At 44.2% G+C, this 18,606-nt stretch overlaps 1 protein-coding gene across 2 annotated transcripts in view; it reads right to left on the bottom strand.

Annotated features, from left to right (window-relative positions):
- Positions 1–6,801: 6,801 nt before the first annotated feature.
- The window catches only part of POMT2 (protein O-mannosyltransferase 2), a 29,662-nt gene continuing 17,857 nt past the window's right edge, over positions 6,802–18,606 (bottom strand). For both annotated transcript variants that reach the window (XM_064150419.1, XM_064150413.1), the window contains 7 exons: positions 17,545–17,621; positions 16,060–16,131; positions 15,795–15,854; positions 15,477–15,582; positions 12,873–13,013; positions 12,152–12,266; positions 6,802–11,580 (listed from right to left, as the gene is read on the bottom strand). In XM_064150419.1, the coding sequence (XP_064006489.1) occupies positions 11,475–11,580; positions 12,152–12,266; positions 12,873–13,013; positions 15,477–15,582; positions 15,795–15,854; positions 16,060–16,131; positions 17,545–17,621 (677 nt within the window). In that variant the 3' untranslated portion in view covers positions 6,802–11,474. The remainder of the gene's footprint in view (positions 11,581–12,151; positions 12,267–12,872; positions 13,014–15,476; positions 15,583–15,794; positions 15,855–16,059; positions 16,132–17,544; positions 17,622–18,606) is intronic.

An 18,606-nucleotide genomic window follows, 5' to 3' on the forward strand; every position in this document is an offset into this window, starting at 1 on the left:
TGTGCTCTGCACCTCTGCAAACCTCTGTGCCAAAAGGAACCAGGATCAGTTCAGAGATTGTCTGCCTCTTTCCCAGCACCCTGCTAGAGCCTGGGAAGATCTAGAAGGCTCTCAAAGGCTAAGCAGTTCCAACACTGCTAACAAAGGAGCCCAGGGACTACCTCGAAATTTCTACTTGACTGCAGCGAGTAGAACAGACTTTCCCTAGGGCTCCAGGCTGCCTATTTATAAATGGGGCAAAGCCATTTTGTGGCTGAACCTTTCCAATTTTCTGGTTTTCCTGAATCACTAAGTTGCCTATAAGCACCCTTGCAAAGATTTTCCCAACTGAATTAGAATCCAAATTTAACTTGCTTGTATATAGCTGGGGGGGGGGGGGGGGGGGGGGGAGGGAGGTTTTCAGAAATAAAATAAATACATATTCAATAATTCTTGTCTCATTAATTGCCCAAACTAAATCACCACTGAGCAAGACAGGTCCTGCAGAAAAGAACCTGGGGGTAGTGGTGGATGAGAAGCTGGACACGAGCAAACAATGTTCACTTGCAGCCCAGAATGCCAAAAGCTCCAGAGAGACCTAGTAGCTGCCTTTCAGTACCTGAAGGGGACCTACAGGAAGTCTGGGGAAGGACTGTTTAGAAGAGTTTGTAACAGCAGGACAATGACAGTGGTTTTAAGCTGGAGCAGGATAGATTTAGATTGGTCATAAGAAGTTCTTCACAGCAAGAGTGGTAAAACACTGAAACAGGTCACCCAGGGATGTGGTTGAGGCCCTGTCTCTGGAGACATTCAAGATCAGACTTGATGTGGCCCTAGGCAGCCTGGTCGAGTTGGAGATATCCCTGTTGACTGCATGGTGGTTGGACAAGATGGCCTTGGAGGGTCCTTCCAACCTGACACAATCTCTGACTCGGTGAACACACAGGTGTCTCTGCTGATCAAAGGGGCAATAGCCTGACCATACCCCTGCTGCCCACCTGTTGGCACCCAACCCCCATACTGGTATGACACTCAGCAGAATTTAAAGACCAAAGAGTTACTTTAGCAGAATCTAAGGATCAAAGAGTTAATTCCTTCCCTGATCCTAGCAACAGCTCCTTCTGGGAAGGGTAGGGGCACCTTCAAGAGCAGTTTTTGACCTTCCTGCCTCTCCAAACAGTGAATCCATCCCTCTAATGCCTTCTGGCATTGTACATGACCAGTAATAAACTGCCCCTTAATAAAACCAGCAGGGTTTTTTTCCCCTGTGACAGTATAGATCTTCCAGCTCAGGAGCAGGGAGCTGGAAGGAAGGACTTGAAGCAGAAGAGAGGGAGAGCTCAGGGGTAAGAAACATCTGAACCACCATTCACATGACTTAACAGAACAAGGACTCAGGAGACATTGTGCTTCTCCCCGTGTGCAGAGCAGCTTCTCCTTCACAGTTATGTGGCTGTCAGAGGAGTTCCTCCTGCTGCCACTGCACTGATGTGCTGACAGCACAAGGAGAGTCCAGAGAGGATATAAAGTACAATTGAAAACAAACAGAGAAACATCCCTTCTTGTTCAAGCGTTTTGTGAGCCTTCAAGGATGAGGAAGCCCAAGAATGCATCAAGAGCCTGAGCACTGCAGCTGTTTCCCTGGTGTGAGGCTTTTCTACAGCTCCCTTGGTTTCATGTACCCAGCCTGGCAGCTCAGCTCTTTCCTGAGATGTTCTTGCGTTTCTACAAGACTGTTCATGAGTAAAGAAACATCAGGTCAGCAGCACAGTCTGCTCCAAAAGCACATGTAGGCCACTTGGAGAGAGCAAATGACCTGCAAAGGGGATGGTAAAGCTCTTTTCTGCTTTGGAAGAACACACATTTCTAATTGGCACCGGGTCTCACTGTTGCAGTCTGCAGTCCCTTCAAGTTCTGACACCAACACTTGTAACTCCTCTTGCCAAGTGTCAGCTTTAACTCTTCAGTGCCTCATTTTACCCAAAGGGAAAGACACTTGCCCAGTCTCATAGAACAGTGTGGCAGAACTGGGAATTAACTCTCAAGTGACAGTACCTTAACCCTGCACTTAGGTTCAGGGTGCTTAGAGATCAACCCTCACTCGCCAGGGCCACCCCATCAGCCTGGCCCAGGGATGACTGCTTTGCATGCACTGCTGTGGCACTGTCAGTTACCAGCTCAGCTGCAGTACCAACAAACCCAACCCCCACTTTGAACTCCTGCTCATTTCCAGTTCTACATCTGTGAGTCTTTATGAATAATGTCACTCTGATCTAGCTGCTTCAGGCTCCTTGCTCACCTTAGATACGCGCTCCTTGGTCTTAGCCCATCCCCTATCTTTCCCCTTGTCTCAAAATAACAGACCCCAAGACTGTCTCCATCCTCAGGTAGAAGCAGAAGTCACACAACCTTCCCAACACTCTTCTCCAGACACCCCTTCAGGCCATATGCCAAAGCAAATCATGAAATACAGTTGCATAACAAGACACAGAAGAGATGCAGGAGGGAATAATCTTGCCCATAAAATGAAGAAGGTAACAGCTGCAGAGCTTGCTGGCTGCCACTTGTGCCCACAGGGAGAGCAGGACAGCAGTACTGACCTTGAGCATCTGGGCTAAGGAGAGAGGAATAGGCAGAGAGAGGAGGAACACTGTGTGGAAGAGGCTTCAACAACAAAATAAAATGAAAATACATCTTTTGATTTTCATTTGCTACTAGACATCCCCAGACACATCTTGGATCTCCCAGAGTCAGCTGGGAAAAGTTTACACAGGCAGCTGAAAACAATCCAAGGCTGACAGGGCACAAAGCAAGCAGAGGAGCCAAAGGAGAATACAGGGAGCTGTAGCATGAGTACGTTTAAGAGGCTCTTGGACCAGGTCTGGCACTCGCAGGTGCTCCAGACCTTACCTCAACTGTTACTCTGTATTCTATAGCACAGCAATAACCCCCCAGTTGCTACACCCACCTTACCTTCCAAGAAGCAACTTCTCCCTCTTCCAAGTCACTTTGCCAAAATGAGATCAAAAAGTCTACCTAGAGTGGCAGTCTTGATACACAAGCTGAACCTGACCAAAAGACAAAACCATAGAGAGATGTGTGCACTCCTAGCTAGTGGGATGTAAGAAGCTGTGGTCCCAAAGCTCTCCAGCCATGGTAGTAGCTAATGTGCCTGGCACCTTGGCAAGCATGGTGTCTGCAGAGAGCAATGAAAAACCCAGCATGGAGTTGATTATTAAAGCATTTGAGATGTATACACCTTTTCAGAGTGATCCATCAATTCATGCCTTTCTGCCAAGTAGTGCTCTACTTCTTGATCTATCTCTTACTACTTATGTCCTGACAGTTTTTAATTACCTTTGATACTCCTTATTAAATCCCCATTTTGTGCAGCAGCCTTTTTGCTTTCCCCTTCTGCAGGACTCTTTCATAGCAGTCTTTAGTAGTTTGAGTTCTCAATTTCTCTCTTGTATTTGAAGTTGATTCATTAACTTGTTACTCATTTTCTCACCTCTGGCTTCTCTGGTTCCTCCTGGCCTTGCTTTGCACTGGGATAATTTGTGCTTGTGCTCTTGTTGACCTTTATTTAAATATTGCTCCTCAGATTTGGTTCCAGGGGAATTTTGCCTGAGAAGTTATCAAATTGTTTAAATTCATTTTCTACAGCCGCCCTGGCTTTATGTGGCTGTTCTCCCAGAGAACATTCTCATCTCAACCAACTCTCCTCATTTCTCAGAGAATTACCCTTCACCACCTTGTAACCGAATATCTATTGCTCCTGAAGTGTTCCAAGGACCAGCAAATTGCCAGGGTGGGGCTCATCTGACCCAACACACATGTGTTCATATGGGTGAAAAACCTAAACTCCTTTCTGGTCAATGAAGAAACCCAGGCACTCCCAGCTCTGGAGCCCTCAGTACAGGAGGAACATGGGCAGGTCCAGAGAAGGTCCATGAAAATGATCAGGGAGTTGGAGCAATTCTGCTACTAAGACAGGCTGAGGAATCTGGGGTTCTTCAGCCTGGAAAAGAGGAGGCTCCGAGGAGACCGAATAATAACCTTCTAGTACCTGAAAGGAGCCTACAAGAAGGCTGGAAAGGGACTGATTACAAAGGCCTGTGGTGATAGGATGAAGTGCAATAGTTTCAAACTAGAGAGGAGCAGATTTAGATTGGATGTTAGGAACAAGTTTTTACCATGAGGGTAGAAGAACACTGGAAGAGGGTTGCCCAGGTTGGTAGTTGAGGCTCCATCCCTGGAGATACTCAAACTGAGGCTTGATGGGGCTCTGGGCAACCTGATCTAGTTGAAGATGTCTATGCTCACTTCAGAGGGGGCTGGATTAGATGATCTTCAGAGGTCCCTGCCAATCCAGATCGTTCTATGATTCTATGAAGCACCTCATCCCAAAACACAGGGCAAGAATCAAGGTCAGATGAGCTACACCTGAAAACTGTATTTTGCCATCTGCAAGGACGTCAGCTGCAGGACAGCAGGATGACTAGCTTTGGGTAAAATGTGACTGCAGGGGCAGTAAATATGGACAAAGCAATTTACAGCCATTGTAACACTTGGTAGGCTGTGACCATTCACACAAAGCACAAACCTTTTGTTTCCAGAGCATGCATTAATACATGGCCCAGAGCTAGTGTTAAAGAAGGTGTATTAGCAAACAACTCCAAAGTGTGTGACAACCACAACCCTTAGATGTAAAACCAGGAAGCAGTGGTAAAAGCAATGGAGATTTACTTCAACATATGGAACTGAGGAGACTGATACTGAAAAACAGTGTACAGTTTGGAAAACCATACAAGAAAACTAATGTAAGTGAGCAAAGAAGCATGGGAGGAGAGACTGAGTGCCACAGAAAGCAACTGGCACTGAAAATTTCTGTTTGGTTAGTGAAAAAATCAAGCAGCAGCTTGAAGCCAGAGCACAAAATCTGTATTGACATCAGATTATAATAGAGCCTTATTCTTGTCAAGGAACATATAATAGGATGATGGCTAGAATCCCAAAGCCTAGAAACCTTTCATGTTCAAATCAAATGCAAAAGGCATCAGTCACTGGTGTCCACCCACCTGACAGCACTTGCCTGCAGAAAGCAACCATTCTTCCTTTAGAGGGCGGTGAGAAGTGAAGTTTTACCCCAGATACTATCCAGAGCTTTCTGAAAAACACTTCTTTTCCTCATGGCTGTCTCCCTACCCTCTAGCACAACCTCTGTACCAGCAGTCCTCCCTTCCAGAATGGTAGCCCTGATCAGACAATATCCAAATATCAACTTAAACTTTCTGAAGAGTTTCTGAAGGACAATGCTGTGGGAGACAGTGTCAAAGGCTTTACCAAAGTCCAGGTACACGACGTCCATGGCCCTTCCCTCATCCAGTAGGGAGGTCACCTTATTGTAGATCAGATTAGTCAGGCAGGACCTTTCAAAAAAACTCATGCTGGCTGAGCCTGATCACTTGATTGTCTTGTAAGTGCCATGTGATGGCACTCAGGATGGCCTGCTCTGTGACCTTTCCTGGCACCGAGGTCAGACTGGAGCATCCTTCCAATCCTTCTCGTAGATGGGTGTCACACTTGCTACCCTCCAGCCAACTGGGATCTCTCTGGTTAGCCAGGACTATGGTGAGTGGCTTGGTGAGCACATCTCCCAGATCCTTAAAGTAGCCCCACAGATGCACATCCAAGTGGCACACTGATCCATTTCCTCCTGGATTGTGTAGCCTACTCTCTGCTCCCTGTCCCAGTCTTCCAGTTCCAGGGGCTGAATCCTCATAGAGCAACTGGTGTCACTAACAAATACTGAAGCAAAACATCCATTTAGGAGGGGTCAGCCTCTTCTCCTTGACAAGTGACAGGACAAGAGGCTGCACCAGGGGAGGTTTAGGGCGGATGTTAGGAAATATTTTTTTCACTGAAAGGGTTACCAAATATTGGAATGGTCTGCCCAGGGCAGTGATGGAGTCATCATGCCTGGAGGTGTTCAAGCAGTGAACAGGAACCGAGTTTAGGGACAAGGTTTAGTGTCAATCCTTCAATAGGCTTTTCAGTAACCATCTCTTAGCCTATTGTATCATCTTGGGCAGGCCATAGCCCAGTTTCCAGCTAGCCTGGCTTTACTTTAGCATCCCTTAGAAGACATCTAAGAGACTGGTTGGCCCTTCTCCAGCACTGATCTGGACAACACTGCGTAGTCCCAAATATAAGGCAGCTGTATTTGTTTCTTCCCCATCTAGTTCCACACCAAGGATGGCAACTCCTCCTAACACTCAGAAGCCTGTGCTGCCCTGTCACTACAGCCAGGCACAGAGGCAGATTCTGATGTACCACATCCCAGTCTCAGTTTACAGCAAGGGCCTCATTTGTACGGACCTGTGCATTGGCCTGATATTACAGACACTACACATCCAACATAAGAATGACTTCTGGAAAAACACTGGCTTCCTGAATCAAATGCTTGATCTGTCAAATGAAGAGTTCATAAGCCATGTACCAGAACATATTAAATCCTATTTTACATATTTACAATTTAACATCTCTTTAACATGGAGAAAAAAGTCTGCTTCATCACTATTATCATCCATATGTATCAGTTTCACTTTCTGCTGTGCTTATCAGGACTGCAGTAAAATCTGACCTCCTCTAAAACTGCAGTTCAGCAACATTTCTGTGCTAAGAGCCAATGTAGACCACCATTGGCCTAGATGAAACTCTCCAATGAGTCCATTTAAAGTCCATGCTGCTATTTCTAGCATGTGTGTGAGGGAGAGAGGAAAGGGGGAAAAAATCCACTCCAAGATCTAGATGCAAAGAGAATGTCTGAAAAAGAGGTATTTATTACAAAATTAGATTCCAAATTCTACCTCACCTGTACAAAATACAATTATAGCTCAAGGGAACATTCCCCCATCCACACTGGATGCTGCAGTAACTGCATCTTAGTTCATGTACAGATGCACACACACACAGAGCATTAGAAAGAAAGGTTCAGAATATGGAACAGACTTACAAGAGAGCCACTCTCACTGCTGCTCCAAACACTTGCTCAGTCAAGGGCAAGTTCTCCAAGGATGGAGAATACAATACCTTTACTTGGCAAAGTTTTAAGACCAGCTGCAAATTCAGCAGGAGTGTTTTTGTGCTAGTATGTCCCTTACATCAGACACTGTGACATTCAAATAAACATAAAGGAGTTAAGAAAGTAAAGCAATTCATAACCAAACGATTCAACTAAAGTCCTAGTACTTTAAAGAAGACAAAAGACAAACTTCAGTCTTGACTGCATCCCACAGCCCCTTGATAAAAGCAAGTGTACTATGGAGGTGGTGTTCACTTCCTCAGTCTTCCTCTCCCAGCAGAAAAGCTTTATGATGTTCTAACACTTGACATTTGTGCAGTCACTTGCTACAAAGAGGAGCAAAAAATATTCTTACCTATATTCCCCAGCTGGCAGAGGCACAGGGCACAGCTAAGGAGATTTTTACTTTGCCAGCAGAATCCTGAGAAAAGGAAGCAGTGTTATAATGGTACTCATGTGCAGAGTGCATGGTCTCTGGAAAGGAAGCTGCCAAGTGTGGCAATGGAGAATTTTGGGTATTCAGAATTTCATGTGTTTCTGTGTTAACAGCTGGTTCACTCATGCCCCTTGAAAACAACTCTCTGAGAGATACAGGAAGGACAGGAAGGGCACCTGTCAAACACCTTTGTTTACCACCAAATAAGGCACTTGTTTACCTTTCCACAAGGTTGTGCTTTTGCTCTAAGTGCATGTGACTGGTATTCATCCACTCAGGATACTAGGAGGTGTCTTGTCCTGATCCTTGTTCAGCTACCCATAAAAAATGGATGAACAGCCTAAAAATCAGAGGGGAAGCAAAAACATGTCCTGTGTGAGAGGCACACTTGAAGAAGCAGCAGGAAGGAGCAAGACACAAAAAGGGAGATCCTGCCAATGCCCTCTGTGCGTCAATAAGCCCTTCCAATCAAGATGCAAAAAGAAAACCCCTTTTCAGCCAGGAGTTGGTGGTGCTTCTCTCACTTGTAAGCAGTGCCTGGCACAAAGTGCTTCACCTAGATCAAAGGCAACCTTGGTACAGGAATCTCCACTCAAACCCTGCTCACAGTCCAGTTCCTGGAAACAGGACAGTTTCTGCTGCTGTGTGCACATCCATGTCCTGAAGCTAATGTTAAGAGAAACCTTTTAAGATGCATGAATTGCCTGGGATAAAGCTACACAAACTCAGCAGCCTTCTAGCTATCCTCCAAAGACTGAAAAGATGAAAATAGAGTTTGCACATTAGGACAAAAAAAAAAAGGAAGCAGAGTGTGTTGCAGCCTGCAGCTTTTTGTGGTTTGAATCCATGGACAGTTCGATGAAATACTTTGTCAGTGATAAAAGTACTCTGTCAAGCAACGTTCAAAGACAGCAGCTGCTCCAGAGAACATCTTTCAGTCTCAGAAAGCACCATTAGTAATTTCCCACGAGTAGGAAAGAGGACTAATAAGCAGTTCTCAAAGCAAACCTGAACTTATTCCTCAAGCACAAATGGAAAAACTGAAGCAGACCGAATTGCATTCAGAAAGCAAAGAGTGCCCTGCCCCCACTGCCTCACAACTGCACCACTCAGACGTTTTGTTGAAGTCAGTAAAGGAATCTCTACCACTTAATTTTATTGACCCCACAAATAGCAGTTACAATTATATTCCAGCTGTGGCCTGGCAGCAGGTTTTAAGAAGCAAACACTGATGGTCAAATTCTAGCTAAACCAGCTTTTCAGTACTTTTCTCCTCAAAGGAAAACAGAGCAACATCAGTTTACACTTACTTGAAACCCCAACCCTTGGAGTCCAGAGAGTGCAAATGAAATGTCATGAAGACAGCGTCTGAAGACTACAGTCTTCAAATGCAGACCTTTTAACAGCTGTAACTCTGAATTATTAATTAATTAAAAAATATATATACATATACACACACCTATATACATTCTGCTGGAGTTGCTCCCTCTTGTGGAATAGCGAGGTTAGCCTCGATGCCAACCAAACCCTCAGCATTTCTGAAATGGCAGCCGTAGAGAAAAAGAAACCTTTGTCTGTACTGAAACAGAAACCAGGCTTGTGCACAGGGAAGTGGAATAGGAGTATGGCATTTCCCACCTTCAGCTGGCCAATCCTCAGCCAAAAGATTATCAGGAGAAAGAACAGAGATCCTGACCAAGGAACACACTGGATCATCCTCCTCAGACAGTTCCTACAAAGATGACCCTTTCGCAGTAACAGCTCAAAGTTAGGAAGTCAGTCTTTGCTTTTCCATAGATTGAAATCTGATGAATAAAGAGTGTTAGAAACTGTCATTCCAAAACATAAGTTTCTTAGTGTTCTCTGTTGTAACTGTTAAGGGCAAATGTGTGACTGTATGGGCTGGAGAAACCCCTACAGCTTACACTGTGGCTTTTATCAGCTCTTCTGGCAAATCCTCCTCATGGCAATGGGACTATTTTAAATAAAGTTCATATTCAGGATTGCAAGGTATTAAGCCAGCAATCTCACAAGAACAGAAGATGCTGAATCATACTGTTACATAGGCAGCACTGCACTATCTGCCTGCCGTGTTGCAAACAGTTAACAATTCACAGTTGCTGTCAGATCAAGGGAGATCTGAAGAAGTTTGCAGCCTTACCTCCCTTCTCATGCTACTTGGCTATATATCATCTCTGTGAACCACTGGCTCATGCAGGTGGAAATACTTCCTGCAACAGCAAGCAGGAAAAGTATCATCAAACTCAGCAGCTAATTAGCACAATGACTTCCCACCATGCATGAACAGCAGGTGATTAACTCAAAACCTTCACAATCAAAAGCACAGGTCCACACCATCCAGGTTAGTGTCTACAGGAGTCAGCTTCTGAAGAGAGCTGCGACACATCAAGCCAGAGCCTTACAACAGCAAGCAGCTACTGGATCTCTATTAAAGAGGAATACAAGTTTGTCATCGTCCCCAGAACAACACTAGGAACACAGCCCTTCTGTGCAGCAGGAAGGTTTGGCAAGAGAAATGAATGCACAATATGTGTTTAAAGATACTCACTTGCTGCCCTCCCTGTACGTGTAGTTCTGATGCAAAGCTGTGAAGCATAGGAATAACTCTGAAATTAAAAGCCTGAGGTCCTTGAAACACACACACAAGAGTTTTGCAAACACTACTTCTTGAGACAGGAGCACAGCGGGGGTCTAAGTGTCCTTCACGTTGCATGCTGCAACATCAAGGTAGCAACAAGAAATCGAGATGGACTAGAAGAGACAGCTACAAAAATAGACTAACGCAGGAGAAAGGCACCTGATAAACAAGATACTGCTTTCCTGGAAGGGGAGGATTCAACATCCAATGGCTCCTGACATTCAGTAGACAAAGAATTTTTCCCTGGCCTCAGATTTTCTTCAGTACAGTAATTTGATGGTCAGCCATCTGTGTGAGGGTTTCTGGAATAGTGTGCAGATACCACAGCACTGACAGCTAGCTCTGCAGATGTCACTCTTGCTAAGATAATGCTTTTCCCACTGGCACTGGAATAGCTGGGATCAAAACCGGAATGACTGGCAGCTGTCTGTAAAACTCCAAAGCCATCATTTCAGTCTCTAGTGCACCTCCAATAAGCTGGTCTTCACTTAGGGCAGAAAATAAATTGCCTGCTACTTCCACTATAATTTCCATAGCAATTTCAGACAGAGCTGCAAAGAAGCTACAAAGTGCTAAGCTGGAAAAGTCTGTCTCTGAGTTCAGGCCTGCTAGGTGACCATTATAAATGACTAAAGGTGACTGGAAAGCAAGGCAGTATGCAGGGGTAAACAACCTTCACCTTCTGTTTGCAGAGGGCCTGTGAGGCAGGTAAGGCACAGTGGCTCAGGAGATTTCAAGCAGGCTCCTTTCAGTCCAATTTTTAAAATTCAAGGTAAGAACAAAAAACTGTACAGTATGGCAGGGTAGAACAGAGGTACCAAGACACTTACATGAAGCTTTCTAAAAACTCACAAGGCAGGTTGTTAATCTTGGTAGAAGTCCTAATGTCTCAGACACTGTCTGGCTCTCAAACTGAAAGATGCTTAGATTACCAGAAGGAAGACACACACACACGCATGACAACCATGCAGCTACCCACAGGCTCCTAATTTGTACCCATCTGACAGCTGGAATGCCACTGCTGTCTAATTAACGTGTATATATATTGCTCAAAAGAACAGAGATTTAAGTAGTCAGGTATCCAGGAAGCTAAAGATTCAGAGCATGAGTCTTTTCAAAAGGACCTTCTCATGGTCATCCTCTGCATCTTCCAATGCAGGCAGTGCAAATGCCAACACAACAGGGCTACTATACCCAGAGTTCTCCACAGAGAGCATTGTTCAGTCATAAGTCTCCAAAGCACCAGAACCAGCCTGACATGTGGCAGACCACCACGTTCTTCATTTGCTGTTCCCAGGCTCCTTTTGCTGCCTCTAGAACTCCCAGGAGTCCATCCATCGGAGCCCTGCCATGGGGCTGCTAGGGTCAGAGGCCATGGGTCCTATCATCCCATAGGACAGAGGATGGAAGAGGTAGAAGCTGTGGAAAGACACCAAATGTCCATCAGAGACTGTACAGTTTTCTATCTCAAGAACACTGCTGCAGATTAGTCCATAAAGACATCCTATGGCACCTTTGGGTTTGGACTACTCCAAGCTCCATTATGGACCTTCTAATCTCTGCTGAACACAATATATACATGGTGCATGGTTTGATCACATGGTTTGATCAGAAAGCAACAGCTTTGCAGAAAAGCCAGCTCAGAAAAGCAGAGCAATAAGGAATTTGCCTGCACTGAAGAGATGTGATGCCATCCAATATTGGGATTAAACTCAGAAACCACTGACCAGTGGGGTTTGGAGGATAATAGAGCATTCAGACTGAGTGCTGGGATAAAAGAAAGATTCCCTGCAATGGAAAGATGTTTTATAATGCATTACTGGTATGCAAATGCTGAATCTAATCAAACTTTAGGATTTAGGATTGGGGTCAATGAAGTCTGACAAGTTCAGCAGAGAAGAGAGGAAGAGACTAAGGATAACTAACAGGCACTAAGGTTTACATCGAGACAGAGACTCACACATTCAGAAGTTCAGCTTCCAGTGCTCACCTATACACAATGAGTAGGATCAGTGCCAAGAATCCTGCTCCATATACTTTTCTAGCTGTGGTGCTGGGTGACAAGAATCCAGCACAGAACTTCAGTAGTGTGTCCCAGGTGATTCCTAAGAGAAAGAAGAGGTCAGGAGCAATGCAGAGGCCAAAGGCAAAAGCTGCTATGCTTGGCATAGACTAGGATGACAAAGCTTTGTTAACATCAGTAAAGCTTGCCAATTTTAAATTCATTTACCTTAGTAACCTCCAAAACAGTAGGTATTGTTTGGTATCAACAGAAGTTTCTTTTTTCTTAACTTGCCATGTGAATAAAAGCAAAAGAGATCTGGGCCCCACAACACTAAATGGGTACAAAATCACTGGAAGACCTACCTACCAAGACTAAACTTTAAACAGACACAACAGAAAAGTGGGGGCAGCAAACAAAGGGAAGTAACTTGCACAAAAGCATATGTACAAACAGTGACACAGCAGACAACAAGAATAATCAGGTTTTCAAATTTAAAGGCCCTAAGCACTAGACATTGTGATTAACAAAAAAAGAGACAATTTGGCACTGCAAGCTGCTTTATAAAAAACATTTTGCATTAGTCAATGTTTTCAAAGCACTTTGCACAAGCAATCAGAAAACCTGTTAAAAATTAATAAATAAATACAGTTTAGCCTGCAAACAATCCATTTAACAGAATTGTCTTCTCCCAGACTCTAGTATTTACCTGTCAACATGCTGGAAAAAAGCATGGCAGGAAAGTAGTGGTGAAAGTAGAGAACTCGTCCCATCATAAAAAAAGGGAGGTAATGAAGGAGCCAGCCCAGTGTGATCTGCCCTCCACCATGCAGTACAATTCTGGACAGTTCTGGAACACAAATACACAGATCTCAGCAGAGAAAAACTCTGCTTCCTTATTGCAAGCCTTAGCACAAACAAGTAAACTCAACAGATGGTTATCTCTGCAGGAAACCACGTACAGGTCTGAAACAGCTTCAAGCTTCTGCAGCATCCTAGCTGTGCTTGTCAAAAGAATACAAACACTTTTTAGGAGAACAGTTATCAGGCAAGATATGCAAAGGTGCAAGTCTCAAGAGACCAGCAGACGACTGACTGATCATGCTCTCTGTTAAGATTGAGCTTGCGGTTGCTCAGGACATGCCATCAGACTTAGGACATCATTTCAGGTTCTGATGTGTTTGAATTCTCTCTGCAGTAAGACTACAGGCATCCAGATAGTCATTTTTCCAGCCTTTCCTAGAGAGAAAGGTTGCCTAGTATTCACAGCCTGGAGAAGGGACTGGGAGCTCTGACATCTGCATGATGCTCAGCAAACAGCTAACTGTAGTTTCACATCACGTTTTAGAATTTGCTTGCCAAAGAGAGAATGAAGCAACCATTGATAGAAACAGGGTTAGTGACTGGCTCTACAGCCCTGCCATTGGACATAATGAGGAATAAGGGATCACTGCATCTCTTGCATTTTTGTAATCATAATTTCCTATGTTTCCTTGCATCATTTGGTTTTCATAAGAATCAGGAGATATTTCTTGTTTTAAAACACCATATATACTACAGTAATAGAGAGCACATGCAGAGCTTGAGAGCAAGGCACTGATCACAGAGTGTTAGGGGTTGGAAGGGACCTCCAGAGATCACTGAGTCCAACTGGTCTGTCTCTCTTACAGCCAGTATTAGGTATCTCCTGGCAGTATTTCTGTTGAAGATCTGCCTGGTTCACTACTATTTGAGATAAGAAGCTCACACTTTTTCCTTGTGTCCAGCTCTGGGGCCCTCAACACAAGGGGCTGGACCTGATGGACAGCATCTGGAGGAGTGCCACAACAACGACCAGGGGGCTGCAGCACCTCTCCTGCAAAGACAGGATGTTCAGCCAGGAGAAAAGAAGACTCTGGGGAGAACTAATAGCAGCCCTTCCAGTACCTGAAGTGGGCCTACAAGAAAGCTGGGGAAGGACCATTTAAAAAGGCAAGTAGCACTAGGACAAGGGGCAACTGTTTTAGGCTAGAGAAGGGTAGATTTACACTGGACATTAGGAAGATGTTCTTCGCTATGAGGGTGGTGGAATATTGAAACAGGTTGCCAAGGCAGGTGGTGGAGGCCTCATCCCTGAAGACATTCAAGGTTAGGCTTGATGGGTCTCTGATCAATCTGACATGGCTGGGGACACCCCTGCTTACTGCAGACGGGCTCAGCTGGATGACCTTTAAAAGTCTCTCCCAACCCAGTGCATTCTGTGATTCTGTGCCACTGCTCAATAACCTAAGCTCAATGGTTTCTCACCCTTGGCAGACAGAGTTCTGCCGCCCACACACTTTCAAGGTGACTGTAAGAGGCAACTGAAAAGGCAGCTTATTATCAGTAACCTATGTGAGGTAAGTATCTGCTAGAAAACACTTCCTGGAAGCCTGCAAAGCAGAACAAGTTAAAAGATACAAGAGCAGTAGATCTCTGCATCAGTAAGGTTTCCCTGACATATGTCATATTACTTCCTTCTACTGCTAGGCTCAGATGGAATACAGTCTTCCCACCAGCTTTACATCTGGTCATTTCTGAGCTGAACTAACAATAAGTGTGGCCAGTATATTGACTTTTGAGCAGTCAGAGGCAACTCCTTAGCTAGGCAAAGGGATAACCTGCAAACGGAGCTAACACGTAAGCTACTGACTAATCCAGGGTCTGGTTTCCTGCAAGAAAGCCACAAAAGACCACTGTGACTCATATCTTTAGACCACCTTAAAATGCCACCTTATACCCATCCAACTCCATACTCTGCAGCAATGGAGTGGTAAGACTTTTGAGGGCCCACGGATCACATTTCCTGCCTGTGAGTCACTTTCAGAGCTCTTCTCTACGGCTAAGTAGGTGTCTCAGGGCCCTTGCCAACTTCAAGATTTCCTATCAAGTCTTACAGGCTTAGGAAATTTGGCAACTCATCAGGAATGGTCTGCCATGTAATAAAGTGAGAATTATTCACCACAGTGATTACTTGTAGTATGGAACTTTTGTTAACAGTTGCATCATTCATGCCATGCTTTCAATGTATTCTATAGCTATGTGTTTTGTACATAGGGCTGCCTTAAGTGGACCTTGTTCAACCTCCAGGGTTTCAATACAACATACTTCCCTGCCCAAGGCACTGGGGTTGGAACCAGAGGTCCCTTGAGGTCTCTTTCAACCCTGACAATTCTGTGATACAAAGATTTCTGTAATACAGGCAGCAGCCCAAGATGAGCTCTCCTGTATTGGCAACACAGGATGCTGTAACAGGGATTCTACAGTGCAGGAGGGATAGCAAGACTGACCTCACCTTTGAGCTCAGGTGTCAGCTGGACCCCTCTCTTCAGGGTAACTGCAGTGGAAACTGCCATTAGAAGATATAATCCAATAGTGACCAGATTTAGCCACCAAATCACCTACATAGGGGGGAAAAAAAAAGAAAGCTTTAGGACTTCAGGCTGTCCACACTTTGCCTTGAGAGGAAATGAAAAGCTACATGCACGTCTATGAGTACAACGAGAGAAACAGCTGAAAAGGAGGAGGAGGAGGCAGAGAATCACTGTCATTGGCAGAAGCAAGACTAAGCTAAAACTCGTTAAGCACACTGGAAGCTCCCACTCCAACTTACCGGGTTTCCCAGCAAATACACCCGGTAATCGGTCTCGTTGACACCAGAAAAACGCAGGCCCTGAGGAGACAGAGCAGAGGAGAGTAAAATGGATTGCCAGCAATCTGGTTTGTATTTTGCACAGTGGCAAAGGCAAGGTAAATTCCTACTCGTGCATCTAAGGTGTTACAAAAGAAAGCTGACAGCATCTTTAATGAAATGAAGAGGTGCTATACCTCAGGAAAAGCACCAGAAGACAGACAGGAGGGCGTCTTAAACAATATACCTGGTAGTTGATGGGCCAGTGCCAAGGCTTGGACGTAACTTCATTGTCCTTTGGTTTGAGGCCACTGTTACCCTACAGGTAAGGCAAAAGAAAACTTAAATGAGGAGGCAGTTATGCTGCAAAGCCTGCACAGAAATATGCGAGTACACAAACACGCAGAATCGTAGAATCAACCAGGCTGGAAGAGACCTCGAAGATCATCCAGTCCAACCTAGCACCCAGCCCTAGCCAGTCAACTAGACCACGGCACTAAGTGCCTCAGCCAGTCCTCTCTTGCAAACCTCCAGGGACGGTGACTCCACCACCTCCCTGGGCAGCCCATTTCAATGGCAAATCACTCTCTCTGGGAAGAACTTCCTCCTAACATCCAGCCCATACCTCCCCTGGCACAACTTGAGATTATGTCTCCTTGTTCTATTGCTGCTTGCCTGGGAGAAGAGGCCAACCCCAAAGGGAACACTCCTCCTGAAAAAAAGGCTGGAGATGGTCACAATGAGGACAATGAATGCTTTACTATCACTGTGCAAGTGAAAATGTTCTTTGGGCACCATTAGATGCAGTATTCCCTCATGTCTCTCATACAGCTTCTCTATCACTGAGGGCACATGTTGCATAAGCAAAAGCTATTTGTTCATTGAGAGACTACTTCAACAGGTTTTCCTCCACTCTGAAGTAAAAAAAGCCTCAGAAAGATTATTTCCATGGAAACTCATGCAGGTGCTTCCTTACCTGAGACAGTATTATCACTGGTTGCCATGGAAATGCCTAGCATTAGTACTAATTTGTTTGACTACCTTCCTTCTCTTAGGAATCCGAGAAGAGCTTTACAAATAGCAGCAAATGAAACCTTAGACCCCTTTCTCTATAGATCAACTCCTTGCTCTTCAGACAAAAGCTGGAAGCAGAAAGGCGGTGGCCAGGAGCACAAAGAACAATCATGGGAAAAAACACCAGAGCAGTCCACCTTGAAAATATTACATCCAGCTCTTTTTTTGTGGGTTTTTTTTTTCAGTATCAAGGATAAACAGAGAAAGCAGAAAATTCAGTACCTTGATGAGCTTAAAAAATATATTTTTGATTTTCAGTCCAAACATTGATTTTCCCCTAAGTGCCTGTTTAACTGATTTCCCTGACTGACCATAGTAATACTCTCTTGCTTCACAAATACGAAATGAGCTTGAAAACCTTGCAGTAGGGTAGGGAAAATTTTCCAACTCTTCACTGAAAACCCAAATTTTGGCAGCAGGGGATTACATAACTGTAGCTAGATCACACCAACAGCAGAGCCAGGCACAAAGCCCAAGGCTTCCAAACTTTTGGAAGAGTTAGCTTCAAGAGCACTCCTTTTTCTAATTATAAACTCAAGTAGGTTGCTAGGGTATGTAAATTGTGCCCTAGCTTGCAGCCACCACCAAGACACATCAGAAACTGCTGTATCTTTTTGATGCAAAAGGAAATTATAATCTAGAATTAATCATATCTTACCCGGATCATAACCATGTGGGATTCCAGCAGAATTTCTGCAAAAGAGGGCTTCAAAACATCCAAGCTGATATTGGGCACTTTAGAAAAAGAGAGAAAATTACAGACTAGAAGTCTGTATGGCTTACTTTTATTTACCTCTTTCATAACAAATGAAACTCTCCTCCTGTGTAAATCTCCCAGCACTTCTTTTAATTACCTACCCAGTTCATTCATATTCTAAACACAGAGGCTTGCAGTCAAAAGTATTCCCCAGTTAATTTCACAACTGAGGTACTCCTAGATTTCCTCCTTTATTCCAGGAGCAAAAGAAACAGATAAAAATCCATGACATAAACAGTTCTGTATTGATAGCTGAAATTGCAGACATAGGCTGCTGTATAAATGAGCTATGAGTGTGGGAACATTAAATGAATTACAGTAGAAGAGTAAATTCTACAAGTTGAGAGCCCAGGATTTCTTTCTTTTGGTTTGCATAGTTGGCTCTGAAAGGATGAGGAACAGCAGGTTTTTTAAGTCAGAATTTAGTCCAAGTCATCTGCAATTCATGGAATGAAAATGGTATCAAACAATTCAGGCCAAATGATGCTGTTACACACATCTCACTCCTGGATAAGGCTGCAAGGCTCATTTGTCATTACTGGGAAATTCATCTCTCTGTCACACTTTTATTCATTTCTTGATGGCACTGCAAAGTCATTATTTAGCATGACCCTGGTAAGATAAGGAAAAAAATGACACCAGAAGCATGTGAATCCTAGCTCCATTCACTTTTTTGTGTCTTATATCTTAAAGCGTGTATCACATACTCACACTGATGACAGTAATTCCCAATTAAACCAATAATGTTAAAAATAATAAGCCTTTGCAGCAGCACCTATAAAACTTCACACCTTTATTATCTACAGAGATCTCAAAGTCCTACTTAGGAGTCCTTATGTTTGCATTACACTCAAAGAATGGTCACCAGATTACAGCACAGCGACGCAGAAAAATGCTGCGCATCCCTGAGCAACTGGCTCGAGTTCAGCAAGTTTGTACTTGATTTGGAAAAGAGCAGATAAA

The sequence above is a fragment of the Pogoniulus pusillus genome, chromosome 1 (genome assembly GCF_015220805.1).
Source record: "Pogoniulus pusillus isolate bPogPus1 chromosome 1, bPogPus1.pri, whole genome shotgun sequence".
NCBI classification, from domain to species: Eukaryota; Metazoa; Chordata; class Aves; order Piciformes; family Lybiidae; genus Pogoniulus; species Pogoniulus pusillus.